General features: G+C 40.4%; 2 protein-coding genes across 4 annotated transcripts; both read left to right on the forward strand.

Moving 5' to 3' along the window:
• Positions 1-834: 834 nt before the first annotated feature.
• lmcd1 (LIM and cysteine-rich domains 1) lies at positions 835-11,761 on the forward strand. The gene is made up of 8 exons (XM_083971912.1): positions 835-1,258; positions 1,403-1,600; positions 8,084-8,172; positions 8,428-8,683; positions 9,928-10,077; positions 10,289-10,531; positions 11,263-11,481; positions 11,601-11,761. The coding sequence occupies exons 2-8, from the start codon at positions 1,574-1,576 to the stop codon at positions 11,709-11,711; spliced, it is 1,095 nt and encodes a 364-aa protein (XP_083828038.1). The 5' UTR covers positions 835-1,258; positions 1,403-1,573; the 3' UTR covers positions 11,712-11,761.
• A 4,689-nt stretch (positions 11,762-16,450) lies between these two features.
• LOC310986011 (monoacylglycerol lipase abhd6-A-like) lies at positions 16,451-23,014 on the forward strand. Of its 3 annotated transcripts, none has more exons than XM_083971706.1 (9): positions 16,451-16,526; positions 17,607-17,738; positions 20,070-20,229; positions 21,015-21,128; positions 21,629-21,761; positions 21,895-22,052; positions 22,159-22,213; positions 22,312-22,412; positions 22,829-23,014. In XM_083971706.1, the coding sequence occupies exons 2-9, from the start codon at positions 17,620-17,622 to the stop codon at positions 23,006-23,008; spliced, it is 1,020 nt and encodes a 339-aa protein (XP_083827832.1). In that variant the 5' UTR covers positions 16,451-16,526; positions 17,607-17,619; the 3' UTR covers positions 23,009-23,014. The 3 variants fall into 3 exon arrangements, with proteins under 3 accessions (XP_083827832.1, XP_083827834.1, XP_083827833.1); XM_083971708.1 differs by having other exon boundaries at positions 16,480-16,547; XM_083971707.1 differs by having other exon boundaries at positions 16,496-16,618.
• Positions 23,015-24,287: the final 1,273 nt, after the last annotated feature.

Consider the following 24,287-nt stretch of genomic DNA (forward strand, 5'->3'; position numbering starts at 1 on the left):
TTCAGAGGTTCAGCAACAAAACCAAAAGATGAAAAACACTTTAAAGTAAATTGTGAGCACGATGCAAACAGACCATGTGGTCACAGTGTAAATGATGGTTGGTCATGTGACATGACATCACTTCTCCCAAGCCTTGGGAACCAGCATCTACATCCCGGCTGTGGCTCAGGAGGAAGAGCAAGTTGTCTGCTAACCAGAAGGCTTTTCAATTCCTGTCCTCCTCCGTCCGCATGTCGAGTCAGTGTCCTAGGGCAAGACTCTGAACCCACAATATCCCTCCAATGTATCATCGGCTGTATGAATGTGTGTGAATGATTAGCTCCCCTCTCTCTGTAACTAGAAAAGCGCTATATAAGTGCAAGTCCATCTTGGTCCAGCCTGGTTCTGCTGACCTCTGTGTGGTTTATGTAGCTCAGTTTGGCCTTCTTCCTGAACCTTTGCTGGACAAACCTGGCTCTGCCCAGCTCTGTGTGGCTCAGCATGGATCACTCTAACCCTCTTAGGGACTTGCCCTGTCCTCAGCCTCTATCCCTGGCTGTTTTAAACACGGTCTGGACTCATCTGGACCAGTAAAGCCCCAGTATGTTACCGCGCTGTGTTCAGCCCAGTTTGGCCCAGCTTGGCACTGTGGCCCACATTCTTCTGAGTCACACACTGAAAACTGCAGAATGAGAGGAGGAGGAGGAGGAGGACTCTGCGGCGTTCCCATTGGCTGAGCACTTTTTCAGACTCACTCTGATTGGCTGGTATAATGTGAGCAGGGAATCCCTCAGGGCTCTCTCTGTCTTTGTCTCAGATTAAAAACACAAACAGTCCAGTCAGGCCTCGCTGCTCCAGGTAGTCATCCAGTCTGCTCAAGACCAGGGCTGAGCTAACAGCCTGATCTGTCCTGGTGCAGAGTCAGGAGTCATTACCAACAGTACAGCTGTTGTTTTTAAGACCATAAATCTCCCAGATTGCTGCCAGTCTGCTGTTGTAAGTCCACAGCTGCAGGCACCTGTAGAATTTAACAAAGCAGAGTGAATTTCCTGCTCAGCACAAACAGAGGGTGAATGAAGAAACTGTTGTTTTGCTGTGAAGCAGAAAGCGCTGAGAGACAAATCAGTTTCCCTTCAGTGGCGTGTTGGAGCAAAATCAAGAGGTGAAGAAACCTGCTCAGTTCACGTTGCAGAGGGTGGAGAAGGAGAGTTGGCAAGCAGACAAATCAGGAGGAAAGAGTGGAGAGAAAAAAGGCAGAGGAGGAAAAAAGACAAGAAAGGTGAGTTTTGTTCTTTTAGATTTACAAAAAAATAGAAAAAATAAATGTAAATAGGAAGAGAAGTGAAGTGAGTTCAAAAAGTGAAGAAGAGAGCTGATGTTGCTGAGCAGGAATGAGATGAAAGTCTAGACGGTTAAATTGCAGTGGGCTGTGGAGAGCCGGCGGAGCAGAGCGGCGGCAGGAGCGACTGTGGGCGGGCAGAGAGGAAGTGTGGTCGACAGGAGAGGAATTTAAAGTCCCATTGTTCTGGAGGAGCCGAGTCAGAGAGAGCTGAAGGGTCGAGGTATCGAACAGCCGACAGAGACACTGGACAACATGGACGTGAGCTCAGCCATGGCGAAGGTAGGGCAGAAACGTTTACATGTGTCCATCTGAAACTCATCATTCATAGATACGGAGAGATTTAGAATAGCAATGTGGGGGTCAAGGGTCAGACAGTTTGGTGTGATGTAAACTCTGCTGTTGATGGAGACCTGGAGAAACTCTTGTCTTTGAATGAGACGACTTCACTGAGTTGAGGGAACTTCTGATACTTTTGAGATTGTGTGTTTGTATATTTACTGTACATAAAATATTTTATTAGTCAATATCAGCTCCAAGTTTAAAATATGATTTATTCACAAGCCTCCTGAAGGATCTCACATTTCTGAGAGACTCAGCCTCATAGGGTTAGTTCATAATCTTTTTTTTTTCTTTTTTTTTTTAACTTATACTGGGATTGTATTGGTGTCAATTGATCTCGTTTGAGAGGAGGTTTACTTTGTTTACACTAGACATATAGAGATGATATAGACATGTGTCACTCGTAGCAGCATCAGTTGCTACAGGCTTTAGTAGCTGATTTTGAAACAAGCAACCTGATATTTTATATCAGCTTGATGAATAATTTCTATACACCGATATACAACATCCTCTGTTGAATGAATGAATGAATGAATGAATGAATGAATGAATGAATGAATGAATGAATGAATGAATGAATGAACTTCAGTAGCCAGCTTGCATAGTCTTAGAGAAAAAACAAACATTGAACCCATCCAGGATCAATACTCTACTCTAACATGTTGCTAAACACGTCCTTTTGCTTTAGAGGACATTTTTATTACTTAAATACTTAATGGATACAAAAGTTCTTTAGGCATGGGTCTTTATAATACACTTAAGATCACTTATTTTCAAACAACAGAGAAAGTTGCAGAATGTGGAAATGTAAGCATTCCACATCTTCAAATCATTATTATCCTAAACAGAATTCATAAATCATTGACAAAAAAATATAGAAACTATATCGTGCAGAAGAAATTTAGATTAATATTAAATGATCCACTCTGTCCTCTTGTTAAGGCGCACAAGACTATATCATGGCTCTGGCAGGTGGACAACCATTATGAGGGATCTGTCTCCCACAGATCCCTCATAATTCATCCTCTGGTTGTCCGTCCAGAGGTCACATCAGTCTGAGGCAGATAACCTGACGGATCAGTGTCACCTGTCCACGGTTTGATCCCTGGACAGGTGACACCCCCCCCCCCCCATACTGTGAAGATGGAAAAACTGCCATCACCAGGATAGAAATAACTCCCGACACACACACACGCGCGCGCACACACACACACACTGTCAGACTTCATTGACCAAGTGAAGACCTTTTTCATGATAACTGCAAAACTGCTTTTTGATTCTCCTTTAAACATTCACAGCAGTCACATTGAAGCCCTGGCTGATGGCAGCCTGTTGTCTGTGATGACCACACACCAGGACATAAAGACATATATAGATTTATATGGCTCACCACACCAATATTTGTTTTGGATGCTCCAAATACTGAAAACAAAACAGAACAAAGAGACCACAGGCGTCAGATCAACATATCACAGTATCGACTGCACTCTGAGTTTCTCTCTGATCACTTTTCAGTCTTAACTTTGGGTGTCGGACTTAAAAATTCACCTCATAAAACCTCAGAGCTTCCTCAGTTTTCTATTTCTCTGAGCTGTTGACTCATTCCCTCTGGCGCTGCCCAGTTGGCAGCTCATGGCAGCCGAGAATCGAGGCACCGCTGTCACAAGACCATTGCGAGTTTTGAGGTTGTGGCTTTGATCCTCAGCTCAGAGCACAAAAACTGAATCACCAACAAGAACTCAGAGGCAAAATAGAGTTGAATTCAGCCGTGACTGAACAGAGAAAGTTCTGCTTATCTTCTGTTTTATTTGACCATACAAACACCATATGCGAATATTACATTTTCAATCACATGAGACCAATAAAAGCAGCATTTCTCAAATGATGAAATAGATCAATGGAAAATTAACTTAATCTTAACTTCAAAAGATCAAAACAGATCATTTTTTACTGTCAATCAGTTTATACAGTTTAATAGATATTCCAATTGCAAAAACACAAAGCAAAGACAGTTTAATCATCACTAAACACTGTAATTTCAGTTTTGTCTCCAGTAAACCTTCATTTTAACTGACTAATTCATTTTAAATCACTATAATGTCTGCCCCTCCCACCTACTCTCTGTTTCTCTCTGATTTGCCCTTCGTTTGCACGATCACACTTGAGTGAAACACAAGTGAAAATGTTCCCAGGCTTACATATGAAATATTTTCTGTATTAAATAGAAAACAGTGGTATCCAGGATGCCGTGTGTCAGAGGTCTGGGCTCAGGATGTTAAAGCGCAGCAGGTCGACCCAACCCTCTCTGACCTCCAGCCTCTTATCTCACAGCGTTTCCTGCAGTTTCCCCTTTACATAGCTGACATGTTTGGAGTTACTCAGTGAGGCTCAGCTGAGTCCAGTCCACCAACAACATACTCGCCTTATCGGACTCCTAAATATAGAGCCGCCTCACGTTTCCCGCTTTCTGAAAAAATGCGTTTCTAGCTTGGCTCTTATAAATCCCTCACTCAGAGAAACGTATGAGCGCGTACCACTCAGTGCTTGTCGTCAGGAAACTGTCACTCTGACCGGCGGAGATTGTCAGTGACAGCTGGCAGAATGAATGTTTGTGCTTAAGCCTTATTTTTTGTCATTTGACTTTTGTTCATTTTATTCTTGTAGTCAGCAAAACAACACTGTGACCATAGCCTCATGCATTTTGCCTTTTTTGTGCTTTCAGTGCACTGAATAGATGTAGGATGTAATGCTTCCTACTGAACTGGAGCTTTAGTGCTGTCCCTCACTTCCACATGTCAAATAAAAGCATCTTCCACATAAAAGTAATTGTGATGTTAAAAAAAAGAAATTTAAGAAGATAACCAGACAAAATGGTTGTTTATGAAACCAGAGAGAGATGTCAGAGATGACTGGTGTAAACATAATTATCTGTCTTGTGGCAGCTGAGTTGATGTCTGGTTTGGTGCTGAGTAATTAGGTAATTTCTTAATTTCGAGGAAGTTTTGAGTCATGTCTGTGACTCGAAGGCTCCTCCCACCAGAGTGACAGTGAGCCACCAATAAATAAATGGTTTCTAGATAAGCTGGACGCAATGGGAGCTCGTCACCATCAGCAGAGTTTCAGAGGAATGTTCCCTTTAAAGCTGGTTTAAGTTTGATCACAAAATGTTCCAGTTGAATGGCATCAGCCCAGTAACACAACAATAAACACACACACACACGTGCGCTATGTTGGTCAGTTTTATTCCCACAGGGATGTAATGAGGGCTTGCTCCTCTTCAGCTGTTTCTATTACAGCCATCAACACTTTGACCTTTTCAACACGGTGCCAATCAGCGGCCTCTTCACTGTCACACACACTTCACACCTCTAAACACACTCCTCTGTCCTGTCCCTCACTGTTAATGACCGTCTGTCACTGGCCTCTGAAGTCTGACAGTCGACTCACAAACACTTTATAGTCAGTAGTGTGTGGACACTCCTGCTCACATACTAGGTTACCTGCTGACAGACAGCTTGCTTTACTTCCAAAGGTGGAAAATCTCAAAGGAACAGTTTGACTTTTGGGAAAATGCACTAATTTGCCGTCTTGTTCAGAGTGAGATGAGAGTTTAGTTTAGTTAATTTAGTTTAGTTTAGTTTATTAAGATCCCCATTAGCTTTTGCAAAGCAGCAGCTATTCTTTCTGGGGTCTTGTCATTTTTCTAAGTGACTATACAAACCTAATATAAAAGACACGTAGCCTACTGAAAACATACAAAATACATACAATGATACATACAAATATCAGAATTACAAGCTCCTGCATTGAATCATCACAGGACATTTACTGTATCCTGTCACACAAAGATGCCATGGCCCCACATTGAGAACAGGTATTTACAAATTTGCACTAATGGTCGAAATTATGAGTTAAATAATAATCTCTTGGTTTTATTTTAAAACTTACCATGGGGTAACACACCACAGTCGTATCTGTGCAGTGGGTTAGCTTACATCAGTATAGAGACTGGAAACGTGTTACACTATTTTATTAAACAATGGTGAATTTTAATCATTGTAGCAGCAGTTTGGTGAACACTTTCAAGTCCATACAGAAATAATTGTCCCAGTTTGGTGTGATAGAACGTGATTGGCCTGCACGAAGCCCCAACCTCGACCCCATCTAACAACTTGGGGCTGAACTGCAGCGCCGACTGTGAGCCAGAACTCACCCAGGAGCATCTCCACTGGGAGAGATTGTCTCGTTGATACCTGCTGACAGATGGACAGGTGGGGAAGTCCATCTTTCTGTCAGACAAATAGCAGGAGGTTGTTTTAGCAGGACGGTTGTCAGGTTTCATGCCAAAGGATTTAAAAACAGCAAACCCTGAGAGACATGTACAGAGTCATGTTTCCATCACTTCAGAGGACAATAGCCTTTGTTAAATCAGAGGACTATATTCTCTATCTGTACGTTTTAAATAGAACGGTGTATAGGTGTAGCCTTCCCACCTTGTAGAGGCTTTTCATGAATTTTCTGAAGACGTACCTTCACCGTAAAGTAACACTTCTCTCCTAAACTTAACTTGAACCCAAACATTAACCCAGGTCTTGTGAACGCAGGGATGAAAACTCAACAACACGACTCAGAAACAGAGTTCAGTGATCACATTTCTTTACCTGTAAAAAAAAAAGGTGTTTTGTACACAGGTCGGCTGTCAGTAAACAGGCAAACAAATGCAAAAGGTAGTAAACAAAATCAGGAACTATAACAAATGCTTACACTAGAAATAATACACAAAGCACAAATGAAGGGGAGCACAGAGAAGCCAGTTAGGGTGGGGCAGCCCAGCACAGACAAGTGAAACAAAACAAAAAACATATGCTACGGAGCAGGGCTTGACAGGTTTTCCCAACTAAATCTATACAAATGGGAAAAATTAGAAGTATTTGTCCTCCACAGATGCTGCGTGTTTAATACACTTATATAAGTCGTGATGAAGGCCACAATGACAGTGTTGGGAGAAGATTGTTCCCGTGTTTGTTTTAATTAAATTAGAAATGAAGGGTTGGGCACACTGGGGACAGGAAGAGAAACTATGGAGAGGAGTGAATCAGAAGAGAGTGGGACACATGGAAGAGGAGAAAAGTTTGTGGAGCTGAGGGGAAAAAAAGTGTTTGGATGACAGATAAGACTCCAGAGGATTTGTCAGTACAGATGATATCACTGGGTGGATCAATGAGATCATGCACCCTGTGTGTGTGTGTGTGTGTGTGTGTGTGTGTGTGTGTGTGTGTGTGTGTGTGTGTGTGTGTGTGTGTGTGTGTGTGTGTGTGTGTGTGTGTGTGTGTGTGTGTGTGTGTGTGTGTGTGTGTGTGTGTGTGTGTGTGTGTGTGTGTGTGTGTGTGTGTGTGTGTGTGTGTGTGTGTGTGTGTGTGTGTGTTCACTCCCTTCTCTTCCTCCCACTCTCACTGAGAAATGTTCAAAACAACAACTCCCCTTCATCTCCTCCATTAACTTTCCGTGCGTCTATCACCAAAGTCAAATACTGTTTTCAACAAACACACGACTGTAACACTGTAATCAGGGGAAGTCGAGGTGAAGTCGATTTAGTTAATTCATGTTTGTGTGTCAGCTTTTTCCCAGAAACACAGTTTGTCAAAATCTGTGGAAGTTAGTGAAGATTATTTAGTCAAACCTCAATTTCAAAACTGAAGAGAGAAATTTCATGCTTGTTGTTTTGGTTGATATTCTTATCAGGGTTTCTCTGTCGCTATAAAGTAAAAACTTCTTGCCTTCTTAGATGCACTAAGAAAAAGTATGATATTTAATCGTCAAACTGACTCCTCGTCGGAAACAGGGCTAGGGTTAGGGGGGAAGTCAAGTCTTCCAGGAAAAAGTTGAAATGTACCTCAAATATCTGGAAAGACAACAATGAAAATACTGAAATATAACTTGAGATATTAATTCAAGGTTTTTATTTCTTCATTTATTGCCTGATATTATCCAGTGTTTTCTTAAGACTACAACTTTTCTGTCCCTCAGTACTTTCTTTCTTCCTTGCCAGGTCTGTAGTACTTGTAGTAACACCTGCTGACATTTATGATTTCATTTTTAAAAGTCCTGATAATCCCCTAAGACAGCTGTTCACTGTAGTTTATACTCAAGAATACTCAGACTAGAGTAAATGGTGGTGTTTGGGACTATTCAAGTCGAAATAGACGTGTAGTATTTACGTGTGTGTGTGGTAATAGTAATGCTCAATCTCCTAACAGCATGTTGTGATCTCTGACCTTTAATACTTTCACTGTCAGTTCTTTGAAATGTAGAAACTAAAGTGGACTGCACTGAGCATTATATAAATGCCATAAATATATATGTATATAAAAGTGCATCCATGTTTGTGTTTTTGCAGTAATTTGGCTTCTTGTCTCCTCCCAGATGTCGATGAAGCAGAGTGCAGGAGGAGCAGCAGCCGTGTGTCTCCTATGTAAAGGGAGCTGCTCTGGATTTCAGCCACATTCTTGGAGGTACACACCATCTTTTAATGATTTGTTTCTGCTTGAAGAACAAAACAAAAAGAAAAACTATGAAAGGAATGAAGCGACTGAAAAATGCTTGTGGTTTTACATATTTTAACCAAACTGGTAAAGATCACGCAATTAAACAAAAATCTGCATTTCAATTCTTTAAAATCCCAACAAGCTGATTATGTAACATGCTATTATTTTCCTTCATGCCTCATCAGCTTCCTTACTCTCATCGTTCCCATTCTTCCTGCACAGGAAAGCTTGTACGGCCTGTGGCTGCAGCACGGTAGACCACGCTCCTGGAGGCGACCTGGAAGACGACCAGCGGATGGGACGCCTGCTCGCGGACTCACCCTGCTCCCATTTAACAGCGAAGGTTAAAGGAGGCGGCGGCCTTCGCATGTACAAGAGGAACCGTATGATTGTGACAAATCCTGTGGTGTCACGCAAAGACCCGACTTTCAACACCACGACCTACGACTGGGCGCCGGCCGGCCTCAACCAGAAACTGGTGAGGGTCGCACAAAACACATCAGGTTTTAAATAAACTCATAGTTTATAGCAGGCAAACTAAACCACAAACATTTTTAAACTAAGCTTGTTAAGCTGAGATTTCATTTGAGCTGAGATTTTTTTTTAAGTGGGCATTATTTTGGTTTGGTATCATTTGTACCTGGAACTTTCTGAAATTAATTATCATGGGTAAGACGTTTGAAAAGAGAGGCCATGAGACTTTTAAACAGGAGAGATATGTGGGTTTTCTCTGATTGGAATAATCAATGTTTTATTGATCTCCCTCCTAGTTGGTTTGAATTTAATAACAAGATGCAGAACTGTTTAGTTTGCCCGAGAACACAACACTTCACTCAGTAGTTGAGTTCGGGTCCTGCGGTCTGCTCTGCATACTGAAAAGACTTGAGTGTCTGCTTTCCATTAAAAAGAGGCAGAAGTATGTTTCAGGTCTTGCAGCCTATAATTATGATGATGACAGTGATTATTGAGCGGTAGGCCTGCAGTGTGGTGGGAGAGTAGTGGGGGACATTACTGTGGTTGAACTAGTGGAGACAGACCCAACAGTGGGACTGCTCTCCGAATGTCTCTAAAGATCCTCGGCATGTTTTTGTATTTTGCTGTGGAATGAACATTACAGCGTGTAGAGTCTGCTGCTCCAGACTGTTAGTCAGATAATTGTACCAGAGAAAGACAATGACTAACTACCTTTCTATGGCGACGACATGACGACACACGGTGTGTCATCTGGAGTGAGTAGTTCATGTGAAAGTTTAGCCTGCTTTGAAGTTCAACATCCAGCCATGCATTGTTAGGAAATCCCAACCACACTGTAACGTGATACCAATGTTATCTAATTCATTCACTTTACAGAATGTAAGTAACAAATTAAGATGTCAGTGGCAAGATAGTAAAAATGAAGAGAATGAGATGCATTTTAAATTGTAATTCAGTGAAATTATGATCACATTAGGATGAATTATAAACAGACACAGACCAACACAGTGACATAAAGGCAGAAGGTGAAATTCAATCAATTACAAAGTGTTGAAAACAACTATTAGTTGAACACCAACCTTTGAAAAAAGAGGTTTTATTGCAGGACTGTTGTATAGACTGCATCAGTAGGTGTACTGAATAAACTGCTGAGTGTACACAACTGAGTGTATAGATATTTCTCAGTCTAAAGTAAATTTGTTTTTTACCTCCATCAGCTGTTACTAAACCGTCCCTCACCCTCCTCAGGCAATGCAGTACATGGAGCTCATCCCAGAGAATCAGCGTCCGCTTTCAGGGACGCATGGAGCGTTGGAGCGACGCAGGCAGCTCCTCAGCCAGCTCCCGGTTTACGATCAGGACCCCATGAAATGTCAGAGCCTGGCCAGTGATGAGGAGGTGCAGTGTCCTACCAGAACCAAACACTTTTCATTACTCATGATTATCAACAACAGAAAAAACAGTGTTAACAAATCTGTTTCAGTTTGTTTCCCACAGCTCCCACACCTCCACTGCTAATAACCTTAATCAATGTATCAGCTGATCAATATTACTTAAACCAGTAGAAAAGCAATTTTTATGTTCTTACTTCTCCCATGTCTTCTTGCAGATTTCCTCCATGCTGTTGTTCGTGAAGAGCTACAAACAGGAGGTGTTGGGGGTTGCGGAGGTGGCCTTACCTGGGGAGGCTGGCGCTCTGAGGGAAGCAGCCGTTCAGAGAACTGCAAAGGAGGCAAAGGATCGCAGCAACAGCGACAAGAAAGATGCTCCAGTACACCAAAACAACGGCTCGACTGACAGCAGCACCTCCTCCGCCCCCACTGGCTCCACTAACGGCACCAAGAGTGAATATGTGAGTGAATGAGGCGCCTGGCGTCTTAAATGAAATGTGAATTCAGGTCATCTTGGTTGTAGAAAGATGATAAACCACCAGACTGCAATACTTTTATGGATCAGAATAAATTTGATGCTATCAGGGATTGAAAAATCCTTGTAAAGTTTCAATACATAAAGAGTAAATGTCTTTAGCATGCGTGGGACAGTAAGAATGGAGCATGCTTTGACCAAGATCCAGTAACGCTGGTGGTTGTATTTATGTAAAGAGACCAAAAATGAATCAGAGATTTGTGCTGTAGTTTTGTTTTGGTTGAAACGGATTTGATAGAAATTGGTATCTAGTTTAATTTAAAAGATTCAGAGTCAAAGTCAAGGTATCAGTATCAGTACTGATCTTGAAAAACAATGCCTGTATACTAAAAATAAGTATCTTCCATTTATAGTGTGTATTGCTACATCTATTTCCCTCATCTCTTGTTGTTGGATCTCTTACTGTTGCCTCTAACAGACTTCCGACCTGAGCCAACTTGCACTCCTTCACTCAAAAAAGTTGCTTATACTTATACTAATACTTATCACATTCCTCCCAGATTGTGTAACACTGTTCCCCCTGAATGCCTCACTCTAATGTTTCTGACCCCGTTCATGTGAACCACGTCTCCTTCTGATCTGGAAACACAATGTTTATCCTGGTACTTTGTTCCATCACCTTTCACTTTTCACATTTTCTCCTTTTCCATCCTCCAGCATTGTACCGGTTGCCATGGTGAGGTTGCCAGCGAGAGTCCAGCTGTGTATGCCGAGCGTGCGGGTTACCATAGCGCCCTGTGGCATCCCACCTGCTTTGTATGCTCAGAGTGTGGCCAGGGATTGGCGGACCTTGTCTACTTCTGGTCCAATCAGAAACTGTTGTGCGGACGCCACTACTGTCAGACGGTTTGGCCGCGATGCTCAGGCTGTGATGAGGTGAGACGACGTCACGAGACACACAATATCATACCATATTAGGATATATCCCTACAAATACACAAAGTCTGTGTGAGTTTGGGATAATGACGTATGTTGTCTCTTTCCTGCTCCCTCAGTTGATCTTCTGCCAGTCTTTTCATACGGCGAAAGATGGACAGACGTATCATCATCATCATTACTGCTGCTGGAGGTGCGGACAAACCCTGGAAACACCCTGTCAGCACTGAGACACACACTGTTCAACACATCACGACGATTCAACACAACACGACATAGTGTTTTCTTTAAAGAAGTGTCAGCCCTGCTCTGAAAAGGTGCTACAAAAAGTAGTAAAAGTATGAATAATATAGCAATATTATTCATACTGACTGTTGTTGGTTTCCTTGTTTTATATTAAACAAAAGAAAAAGTGTTGCAATAATTACACTGATTTAGTAGAGGACATGTCCAGTTGATGAATTTCTGTTTAAAATACTTAAGACGTTTAGCTGATGTTGAAGTACTTGTGCAGCAGAGCCCTACTGGTGTCTCAAGTGCTTAACGAAATTTTTAGTTGACACAAGAGTGTTTAAAGTACTTAAAGGCACAGTTTGTTGATTTATTGGCACTTAAAGCACCGACAGTGACGGGAGCCAGATGTGCTGGTTCCAGCCTGGACTCTACAGACACAAGCAGCAGCTCACTGTCGACGACCAGACCCGACACTTCAAGAAAACAAATTTGTGACAAGGTGGGATCTGTGTACGTTTGTGTTTCACTAGTTAACATTTACTTCAGGCACAAATAATCTTATTGGTTAACCTAAACCTCAGAGAACTGGACAGGTAGAGGGCTGGAAAAGGCATATCACTAATTAGATATTGAGAGTGTTTTGCCGATGTATTTTTCTAGTCTTCAACCTTCTGCTTTTTAAGTGTAGAAATGGAAACTTTGATTTTATCACCCAAAATGTTATTTTCTTGATTTTCTTCTCTGTCTGATGTGTTAGCTCTTGACTGATCTGTACTGCTGCTGAGTGCTGCTTCATGCTTGTTGTATTCCTGATAAAGTCTATATTTTTGGTTTAAACGCTTTAAAAAGCAATGTTCCTATGTGTCAAAGAAGTGTGTGAACAGTAAGAGAGAAAAGTTTCTTGCTGTAAAAATTATTAAAAACAAGTAGGCCATAAATGAAATATTTCCTAGACAGAAGCTAAGTTGATTAGCTTTGCTTTTGTTTCATTATGATAAAATGTGTCAATACAATTGTAGCATAACATTAGTTAACATTTGCTTTTGTGTTTTAATCCTTCTCTTAGTTTTTGAATGGATTGCTGCTAGCAAAATGCTATTAGTTCAGAAACAAGGCTGATCTACAGTTTGACGTGATTAGCTAAATGTAGCATGTAGACAATACTGTTCAATACAATGTTATCTGTGCCATAATAGATTATAGTAATATCAAATTGATTTGAATTGAATTGATTTTGTCATCTCTGTGCAACCGAAATGTTTAGTGTTTAAATTTGATACAGGAGGAAAGTGCTGGCCTAGCTTTACTCAGTGAGTTATGAGATGTTAACATACAATTTAAAGGTAAACAAAGAGATGAGATGGTATCTTTCTCTGAGTAAAATGGCAAAAAAGGGATTTCTCCAAATCATATTTGTGAAGGAAATAATTCCTTTTTCTTTTCTGAAAATAAAATAAAAAAACAACAAAACTCCAGAAAACTTTAATACAGTTTAAAATGTACAATTCACGACAAGGAATTTCAACATTGGAGAACATTTTCCAGATTGTACATGGAATGGATATCAAAATATTCCCATGTTAAGAACAAGTGAGTGTAAGACTTATAATACTGTGCAATCACATATTTCTTTCACTTCTCCTCTTTATTTTCTTTAATGGCAACACACACACACACACACACACACACACACACACACACACACACACACACACACACACACACACACACACACACACACACACACACACACACACACACACACACACACTCTCTCTGACTCTGCTAGTTTTATTTTCAGGCACTAGCAACAGATGTTTTGGAGCTTTTAGAAAATCTGTTTTCCCCATTTTACCGTAAGATTTTGTTAATTCAAGTTAATTCAAGGGGGAAACTTGTGTGGGGTCCTGTGAGTTGTAGCTGTAACAACTCAATCACTCAATTTTCTGTTGCACACGTGAGGCTGCACAAACCAGAAGCTTAGGATATACAGTATTTACTCTGATTTGTATCTGAAAACGTTTGGCAGTCCATCGTGGACCTTGGCTGTTGTGTGTTGACATTTATTAGTTAAAAGTCGGGAACAATTTAGGTCGTACTTCCAAAAATCCCAACCGTAAACTGATACACTTAAAATTCCAACTCTATCTGATGAAGCTCATTCTCTGGCGACTGTGGCCACCGCAGGCTCTTTTCTACACATGTTCTGTTTACTGAGTTATGCATTTTTGGAAAATGGTATCTAAGCTCTCATCTGACCTACCGGATACGGAGTGAGGACTCAGTGGCAAGGATGTAATGACAAACAATCATCCACCTGGGCCCCGGATGTCTTTTACTGAAAAAGTGAAAGGTCATATGATTATTGTCATGCACATTATACACTTTATACTGTGCAGCGTTGCTTCACTGCAATAGGACATGATCAAGATGGTGCTTTAGAGGTAACCATCATTTGTTTGGTGCCTTTTCAGTTGAATTACGTAAGACAACAACACTACTATTTCAACTGTGAATAGTAAATGGCAGAGCCCACAAATAACAAGCTTTGATGGAACTTGATGATATCTCCACACCAGGTGAGGATATCAGTGGTTTTGTTTCCACAGCTGATGTTTTAGAATAAAATTGACTTCTGATTGATCTTCCTGCTATTGATCATCTTTTTAGAGACATTCAGTATATGAGACAAAGTTTTATCTGTAAATACTGACAATACTTACTTATGCCTGACACCCCTTGCTGTCATTGTGTACCTGAACTTTACAGCGAGTAGGTTTTGTGATGAATTAGAGCAGATAAATAAACATAACAATTACCATTTGAGTTAGTAGTGGGGAGTGATAAACCTTGATGGAATTCAATTACACACAGCTAAGTTGCATTGAGAAGTATCACTTGTAATGTCAGCCAAAAGATTAAGATCCAGCTCATCAGATCATCCGTCCAGCTGGAGCAAAAGGTTTTACGGCCTCGTAGCAGAGCTCTGGTTTAAAGGCATAAAAATTAGGAATGAGCTAAGAATGTGTGTGTGTGTACTGACCTACTACCTGCTGGAATGTGAAGTATTCCTGTGGTTTCTCAGCCAGCGTTCCTGGGCAGTTGCGCCACTCAGCTGACTGTCTGACAGCTGTTTCCTGATGCGTGAAAGAAAAACCAGAAAAGGATATTTTTAGTCCCAAACGGAGACAATTTTGTTTGGTTTGAGTTTCACAGACTTTAATAGCAGCCTGCGTCATCGGGGAGGGTTTACAGAGGATCTGTGAGACTAATTTAGCTCTTCCTCTGATTCTGCCCACAGATTACACAAGATGGTTAAATCTTAACTCATTAAAATCTTTTTTTTTTTTTTAAACAGTTGCATTTAGAAGTATGGAGCACTTTCAAAGTTTGTCCAGTTTATTAAAACCGGAAAAGTCACGTCCTGATATTGGCCTTTACTTTATGAATTTGACTCAATTAGAACAGAGCAAGACACTTTTCTGAAACAACCCACAACTAAAACACTGTCACTCCTCAAGAACATATGGATGAGACAAGTAAAAACTAAAATGAATTCAATGTACAGTGACACCTGTTGTAACTCAAGTCAAATACAACAAACAAAATGTTACAAACATGATAAATATGGGCAAACTCAAACAAATGCTACATTAATTCTCAAAAATAGCCAGCCCTATCATCATTTTATCAACTAGGCTACTGAATCAAAGACATTCAGATCCAGTCTTTATTCGTCCCAATTCCTTGTGAAGGAATTGTCCTTCTTGTGGGAGTGACAGTGTTTTAGTTATGGGTTGTTTGTTTCAGAAAAGTGTCTTGCTCTGTTCTAAATTAGTCAAATTCATAAAGTAAAGGCCAATATCAGGACGTGACTTTTCCAGTTTTAATAAACTGGACAAACTTTGAAAGTGCTCTACTTCTATGATAAGATCAAATAAAATAAAAATAATCACAAATTTGGTTAAAGCCTCTAAAATCAGATGTATTTCTCTGTAAGGAGACCTGTAAAGCTGCAGCCAACATTTATTCCCTCAGTCAATAAAGCTGAATATTATTTTTAATCAAGTGATTAATTTTGTTGCATAGAATGTCAGATAATTCATATTAACGGTGATGAGTTTAGGCTGTTTCTTTTTTCTTTAACCTTTATTTAGATCTCGAGGGCCATGAGGGTAAACCCTTGTTTCCAATGACGCCAAGAGAACATCAAATCAAAACAGCAGTCACAGCACACATAATCATCATTTTTTGAAGCAGTTACATTCAGAAGAGTGCATGTTGCTGACAATGTTTTTAAACAGGCCCAGGGTAACAAATGAGATCGTTGTAGAGAGTTCCAGGTGTGAGCAGCAGAAAAACTGAATAGATAATAGATCAGATAATAATTTGAGCATGTTGGGACATTTTGAGATGGCCAGTTCAGTAAATTACTATGGTATGGTGGTGTGAAACCAGTTAAAACTTTATAGATAAAAAGGTAGTAGGCTAATGTATGTCATAGCCTAGGGGTCAGTTGGTCTAGTAGCCTATTGCATTTCGTTTAATTTATATACACTGTGTAGGATGACAGTTATGACCCTGAAGTGGTGGCGACCTCGTGTGGGCTCATATTGCTCTCACACGTACGGGAAAAGGATTCTTTGTTGTGCGTCCTACTGTACTTGAACACAGCACGGACGTCTCTTTTGTAGCTACTTCCCCTTTAAGTGCAGATGAAAGTAGTGTTGTGTAATTTGGGTGAAAGAGGAGAAGGAGCGGATTGAATGGAGGACAGCCGGGCGGTGACAGACCGAAGAGGACTCGGACAGGTACGGAGTCTCTGTGTACAGGTGACAACAGACGTCTGATACTGAACAAAGGCTTTGTTTCTATTCACGGCAGCGTCTGACTGAGCGACTGCGTGAGTGTAGCTACTGTATGTGTTCATTAATCCTGCAGTGTCCGTGTTGTGTTCACGTTTGTCCTAACTGTAGGTTATGTCTTCAACAACACATGTTATGTCTTCAACAACACGTTAAAGTGACTTCTCAGAGAATAGGAGGACCAGAGTAACTACTGTGACATGTGTGGTCTTTACCGCTGCTTAGGACCTCTGTTTCACCTCTGAACCTTCAAAATAAAATGTAAGGAAAAACTAACAGGAAACCAGTGAACTCGACGATAGGTGAAGTTCCCGTTTCTGCCTCTGTAGTGTAAACTAAAATTTCATTTTCAGGCCTTTTTCTTTGCTGCTGCCGATTACACGTTTTTTGTTGGTTTATTTTTGACAGCCATAGCTTTACTTCACCACAGTCCCTCTGTCTTGAGACTAAAAACGTTCACAAACTCCTCTGAGCTTATTACTACTGTAGCCTACTTGTACAATTACACATAGACAAAGAGATTATTATGACACGCTTTTTTTTTTTTTTTTTTTTTTTTTTTTTTACAAAAATCTAATAATAATAATAAAAAATGCACAGAATTCTTGAATATATTTACAATGTATTGTTGTTGTTGTTGTTGTTGTTGTTGTTGTTGTTGTTGTTGTTAGTAGTAGGCTATTAATAGTTATTAGTTAGTAGTAGTAGCAGCAGCAGTAATAATTGGTCACTATATGCTTGTATGTGGACTTATACTTAAAGTGGCCTAATGCACTTTCAGACACATCTTATAACAGTGCAGGGATCTGTGATGCTGTTTTTGACCATGTAGCAATAACAGAAACTTACATAAAGCTGCTTTAATGGTTTATTTAATGGGACAGAAGAAATGGTGAAACTACCTTTAAGATCATCATAGCCATCATTACATAAGTGAGCTGACAGGCCCCAGGATCAGCATCTACTGTCCAAACACAGAGTTATTTGACTTAAAATGATGATGTCTGTGTATGTCTTATTCTAAAGGGAGTGAGCAGCTATGGAGCTGGGTGCGACTAAGACAATAATGCTCGTAGGAGGTGTTCTGGTTCTACCTGTCCTCGCCTTCATCACCTCCCTCGTCTTCTGGCCAGGAGTCCTCCTGAAGGCCTACAACTGGTAAAAACACACAATACAGAACTACAGCAGAAATACAGCTGGATAACAATGGTTTACATTGACTAATATATTAAGAAACTGATGAAATGATACAATATAAACTGACATACTCAACAGCCATCTCAGTGTTCATAGCAGATGCTGATTTGCAACGTCTGTCCCTAATATCAGTGTAGGCCTATTATAACAAAGCAAAGTGAGACTGCTGGTGTTTTCTACTGAGATTATGTTAATTACATTTTATGGATCACATGAACTGTTACTCATTTTGTTGATGTTTACCAAAAATAACAGAAATTCCTTTATTATTATTATTATTATTATTATTATTATTATTATTATTATTATTATTATTATTATTATTATTATTATTATTAATACATCAAAGTTAGTGCCTCATGTTTAGTAGGCTAGTTGGTACTTTATTACACAACTCTACAACTTAGCCGTAGGTTTATATTTAAAGAGAATTAAAAACATTTCCATAAAGAACATTTTCCTCTCAGGCATGAACACAAGTAAAAGTACTTTCATTTTAAATAGCTCAGTTTTGTATTCTCAAAAATTCTGAGAAAAACTATGAAATTGAAAATGTGCATGTGATATGAAATTGTGACAAAACAAAGTCAAAAAAACGCCTCTGACTTGAGTTTAAGTTAATTGAAAAAACATGTTTACAGGACGAAACATTAACTAAAAATATAAAATGGCTTTGACGGTGGTGATTCCTCCTCAGGCTGAGATTCAGGAGGTTTGTCCACGCTGATATTGTCACTGTGTGATCGCTAAGCTGTGCCCGACTTTGGCCTCTGCACACGCACAACACAAAGGTCAAGTGTGTGGTGGTGACGGCCTAACGAATGCATTTCCTGGGCTGCCTTCCCAGCGGTCGGGATGATGGGATTATGGGGCAATACTGGTCACAACAGGGTTCATTTACAGTGGAAAAGCAGTGGCAAAATGTTTCCTTTGATAGCCCAAAACTGTGTGTAGTTATAGCAGTTCATTAATGGCAAAAAGTCATTTAACCACTTGAATCACTGTGCACATCTAAGTGTAACTGAACTACCAGTAAACTACTGAAAAATGTGGATGTGGAAATTTAGGATATGATTTATTTTGATTTAGTTAATTTTTTTTAAAATATCATTTCATTTTTATGAGTCTTCCTTTAAATTGATTTAAGTTATGTTTATATTGACATCTTCAGTTGATAAAAACCTTTTTTTGTCTGAACACATTATCGTACTGTTGTAAAGACATTCACCCCAGACTTTTTATTTTAATTTCTTTCTTTTTTTAGTCACAGTGTCCACAATACACTCTTAGTGTGACCTCTCCTGTTGGACTTTGTCTGAGTTGTAAAGAAAAAAAGATAATTGTTGCTATTTCTCTCTCTCTCTCTCTCTCTCTCTCTCTCTCTCTCTCTCTCTCTCACACACACACACACACACACACACACTCAGAGACACACTGCTGAGTCACTGTCATGTAACACTTATATCAGCAGTTTTGTAATTTGAATAAAAGTTGAAGATCAAGCAGCAAAACCCTGAAAATCTTACATAAAAACAATTAGCACATACAGTAACAAAATGACCAACCTGGGCCTGGGGCAAGGAATAGAAAATATCTAGAAGAATATCCCAGATTAATAATGAATTGGTTACATTATGACCTGTATCACATATGCAGCCAATACATTTTGTACAGAGGATGAATAACACTATTGTGATTGCTTTTCCTCCGGCACTCCCTCAAGGTCGCATCATTTGTGGCTTTCAGTGAACTACCTCAGCAATAGTTGAATGATTGTCATGACTCTGATATAAAAGTCCATGACCCCCAGGGAGAGCTAAAATAACTGCGCTGCTCAGGGCATCAGGTTCATTCCCATCAGTGTCAGCTTTATTTTGTCTAGAGCTAATCCGTGAATATTATCACCATAACAAGCAAAATCAAGATGCCAACATCTAACACAGTTACAGCTTTATGTAGTGAACATACAGAGTGAGGTTTGAGGGGAACACATGATGTTTTCGTCCAGAGTGGCACAAGGTCTATATATAACAGCTATTGGCCAGATTTACAGTATCTCCTCTAGCGCCCCCCTCTGGACAAAGGTTGCAGTTTAAGCTCCACTTAAGAAACTACAATCATAACTTTAAGGTGTCGCAGTTCATTGTAAGTTGCCCTGTGGTTAATCATGAAATGTTTTTTGTTCTCTGCAACAAGTTAAATCGTTGTTTCTGTTTAACCTTTGAGGAAAGACAAGCTTATTAATTGAGATGCATGTGATGATAACTCCCAGTGATCTATAATCCTCTGCAGGTACTGGCGTCAGAGGTTGGGTCTGGTGGTCCGCCACTCTTACAGCGGAAGTTACCGCTTCTGTTATTCCAGTCGTGGGACACCAGGGGGCGCCACGCCATCACTGCTGCTGCTTCATGGTTTCTCTGCCACCAAGGACATGTGGCTTCCCGTCGTCAAGGTAACACAAAAAGTGCAAGAGGCTGTGCCTATCCATCCATCCATGGTCGGGTCATGAGCAGATCCACCAACGAGCCGCAGACTTTCCGTGCCCCGGCTTTATTGGCCAGCTCTGACTGGGGGATGCCGAGGCGTTCCCAGTCCAGGGCCGGAGATATAATCTCTCCACCTGGTCCTCGGTCTGCCCCGTGGCCTCCTCCCAGCTCTGTCTGTGTGTATTGTTATTACACATAACCCAGACTCTCATGGCAATGAACTGGCTTAACTTGATAACTAACCAGCTAACGGCTCAAACATTGAGAGCAAGGATAAAAAATATCTCACGACTCACAAAGAGCATGACATAAATTTGAAGAGTTTAACTAGAACGAAGAATAAATTAAGCAAAAAACATACTATTATATGAACTAAATTAGGTTTAGTTTTTTTAAACTCAAAATTTGTCTGTTTGCCACAGCACTAATGTGCCAAATGTGGGATAAGAGCTCAACTGAGCAGGTTATGTGTGAACCAGATGATATGACTTGATAAATGACAGGAAATCGAACTGATAAAGAACATAGACGGGGATTATGGAGACAAGGAAGAAAAGAAAGCATAGAGGACAGAAAGAATGAGAGATGAATAAAATGAAGAAATGATTGAGGGAAAGATGGAAAGAAAGGGAGGAGGGATTAAAGAAGCAGGAGAGGAATACAACGTTGACTACATACTGACCTGTCAGTGTGAACATGTTACCTGCCTCTCATTTGTGTCGGTTTTGGGTGTGTTTGTTTTCTGCTGCAGCACCTTCCTAGGAACCATCATGTGGTGTGTGTGGACATGCCCGGACATGAGGGGACGAGCCGCACCTGTGCTGAGGACTATAGCATCGAGGGTCAGGTTGGCCGGATCCACCAGGTCTGTACACAGCCTGAACTAACATGGGGGAAAGTTAGGGGCAAGTTGTACTATAAAGACTTTTTAATGAATTTTTATGAATTTAATGGGAAGGTAAATAATGATCTTATGTCTGTGTGTGAAGTATAAGAGTCAGAGTTGGTTATCTTCTAGCTTGGCTTAGTGTAAACACTGGAAACAATTGGAAACAGTTTGCCTGACTTTGACTAGAGTGTAAAAACACACCTAACAACATACAGTATGTGTTGTATCTCATTGGTTTAATCAGAACTATGAAAACAACCCTTTGTGTTTTAGGTGGGAGTTCAGTACAGGACCAAGTTTTTTTTGTGTGCGTGTGTGTGTGTGTATGTATGTGTGTTTGTTTTGAAGCTTGTAAAGTACCATCCGTCCTGCCTGAACAGAGACTAAAGCTAAAACCTGTGTGCTGCACAGGGCACTGGACTGACAGATACGCTGTTGTTCTCAATAAAGTAGGTGACACTTCTCTGTCTGTGCAGTTTGTGCAGAGCGTCGGCCTGGAAAAAAAACCCTTTCACCTGGTCGGCACGTCGATGGGTGGGAACGTGGCCGGGGTGTACGCTGCCCGCCACCCAGCTCACCTGTCCAGTGTCAGCTTGGTGTGTCCTGCAGGTAAACTCAACATGATGCTTCTGTGTTTAACCTCCAGGACTCAAACATGGCACTGTTTCATGAAGCAGGATACTGATGCATTGCATTTTTCCTCCTCCTCCTCCTTCTCCTTCTTCTTCTTTCTGTTCTTCAGGTCTAGTTTATCCCACAGAGTCTGAGTTCATCATTCGTCTTAGGGAGATGGAGAAGAATCAGGACCAGGACAGGATTCCTCTGATCCCCACCAGTCTTCAGGAGTTGGAGGACATGCTGAGACTCTGCTGTCATACCCCTCTCAACCTCCCCAAACAGGTAAAGGCTAAAATCCAAATTAAGACTCTTCCAAGGCGTCACATACATTGGTTCCTGAATGTACAGGGTCAATAAGTCATGGATGTGTGTGTGTGTGTGTTGTCAGGTAATGCGAGGACTTCTGGACAACAGACTCCCCAGCAACGATTTTTACAGAGAAGGTCAGTCTGCTGCATGCCTACACAATATGTTTATGTAGTGGTAACTTTTTTATCTGCGTATGAATTTGTTGATTAACATGAGTGAGTGTGTGTTTCAGTATTCATGGAGATCGTCGGGGAGAAGTCTCGTCACTCGCTGCAGGAAAATCTCCACCTGATCACGGTGCCTCTGCAGGTCATCTGGGGGACAGAAGACCAGGTAGATGAATCACAGCAACTGGTCATGTAGAAAGTACAGTTGTGTTCAAAATAATAATAAGCAGTGTGTTTAAAAAAGTGAGTGAAGCTCAAAAGCCTTATAATAGCTTTTATTTCCATACATGCAAATGCATTGGGAACACTGCACATTGTAAATCAAAACTAGGAAAAATTCATCAAATGTGTTATTACTTTACAGAAAGGGGAATATTAGGCTGTTCAAAAAATAGCAGTGTCAGAAACTCAAACATGTACTGTAAAAACTGAACCATGAAAAGAGATTTTATTCTGACCTATGTTTGACTGGAATTGTACATTGACATCCACAGAGCCGTGCCGCTGATGTGGCTAATAAGGTGTGAAAATAACAAATCCACAAACATGACGAGCTCCTAATGAACTTGTCTGCTCTCTCAGGTGTTGGATGTGTCGGGGGCGGCCGTGCTGCAGGCGGCGCTGCCGAGCTGCCACGTGGAGCTGCTGGACAACTGTGGTCACTCTGTGGCTTTGGAGCGACCCAGAAAAGCTGCTAAGCTCATCGCAGACTTCCTGTTAGCACAGGAAGTCAATGGAGAAGACGCTAAGAAGCACTGTTGAATTTTTTTTTAATTGTACACTGACCCCTGACCTCAAGATGGATGATGTAGGCAAGAAGAGTGATTGTGATGATGAGGATGATTAGGATAATGATGATGTAAGCAATGAAGGTTATGATTGTGGTGATGATTCTCTTTTATAGTTTATTCTAAGACTTTTCTACGACTTTAGATATGTGAAAATTAAATGAATGCCCCAAAATAGCACTTATCAGCATATACCAGTGAAATATTCCTGAAGTGTTGGATCTCACACACACAGCTCCACTGTGTGTAGGAGGCTGTGTTTTTTGTTTCAGACATTCATGTTGAATGAAAACATTCCACATTAGGACTTTGCACATTTCTCTTTCAGAAAACTGTACTGTTTCATTGTCTCAGAATGGCTGGCGTCATGTGTTACATCTCCTGCTGGGACCTGACTGCATATTTAACCTCATGAAAAACATTGTATGTGAATGAGCTGTGTGGTTTATGTGTGATTTTTATCGTCTTAGTTAAAAAAGTAAAAGGTTGATAAATGAAGTGATTCCATCCTTTTAGAATTTGTCAATGGGTGACAAAATTAAAACCAAATAATATAAATAAGTAAAATAAATAAATTAAAGAATTAAAGAATACTTGATTGATTGATTGATTGATTGATTGATTGATTGATTGATTGATTGATTGATTGATTGATTGATTGATTGATTGATTGATTGATTGATTGATTGATTGATTGATTGATTGATTGAAAACCTGGACACTAGTGTGTTTTTTTCTTAGTTTGCATCAAAATGTTTGCACATTTACTTACACCTTCTACAAGAAACAAATATTCCCAATGGGCTCTATGCACAGCTCCACCACTTCCTGAATTTAAGGCAGGTCCTTCATTTCCTGTCTTACATTATTGGACAAACTGATTAATCCAGGTGTGTCTGACCATTGTGACTACTCAGACACACCTGGATTAATCAGTTTGTCCAATAATGTAAGACAGGAAATGAAGGACCTGCCTTAAATTCAGGAAGTGGTGGAGCTGTGCATAGAGCCCATTGAGCTTGTTGCAAGAAATAATTACATATTTGATGTATTGCATTTCTTGCATTTATTTATCTTATCTTACCTCACAACCTCATCATTCACAACCTTGAACAGTTAAATCGAACCATCCGCAAAGTTTAGAAGAGACATCAATTAGTGGGAAAACAACTTTACTTGTTACAGGTTATAGAACAAAATGGTTTGCAATGACTGGTTTCATGTATTTTATATAGCCTAGTTATCGTGTTAAG

The sequence above is a fragment of the Trachurus trachurus genome, assembly GCF_905171665.1.
Source record: "Trachurus trachurus genome assembly, chromosome: 5".
Taxonomy (NCBI): domain Eukaryota; kingdom Metazoa; phylum Chordata; class Actinopteri; order Carangiformes; family Carangidae; genus Trachurus; species Trachurus trachurus.

What these genes read in the sequence shown, in the direction of transcription:
- LOC310986011 (XM_083971706.1), top strand. Translation starts at nt 17,620, where the DNA reads ATGGAGCTGGGTGCGACTAAGACAATAATGCTCGTAGGAGGTGTTCTG. An exon ending in CAGCTTGGTGTGTCCTGCAG is followed by an intron (nt 21,762 to 21,894) that starts GTAAACTCAACA and finishes TCTGTTCTTCAG; the next exon opens with GTCTAGTTTATCCCACAGAG. An exon ending in CTCTCAACCTCCCCAAACAG is followed by an intron (nt 22,053 to 22,158) that starts GTAAAGGCTAAA and finishes GTGTGTTGTCAG; the next exon opens with GTAATGCGAGGACTTCTGGA.
- lmcd1 (XM_083971912.1), top strand. Translation starts at nt 1,574, where the DNA reads ATGGACGTGAGCTCAGCCATGGCGAAG. An exon ending in TTTCAGCCACATTCTTGGAG is followed by an intron (nt 8,173 to 8,427) that starts GTACACACCATC and finishes CTTCCTGCACAG; the next exon opens with GAAAGCTTGTACGGCCTGTG. An exon ending in CCGGCCTCAACCAGAAACTG is followed by an intron (nt 8,684 to 9,927) that starts GTGAGGGTCGCA and finishes CACCCTCCTCAG; the next exon opens with GCAATGCAGTACATGGAGCT.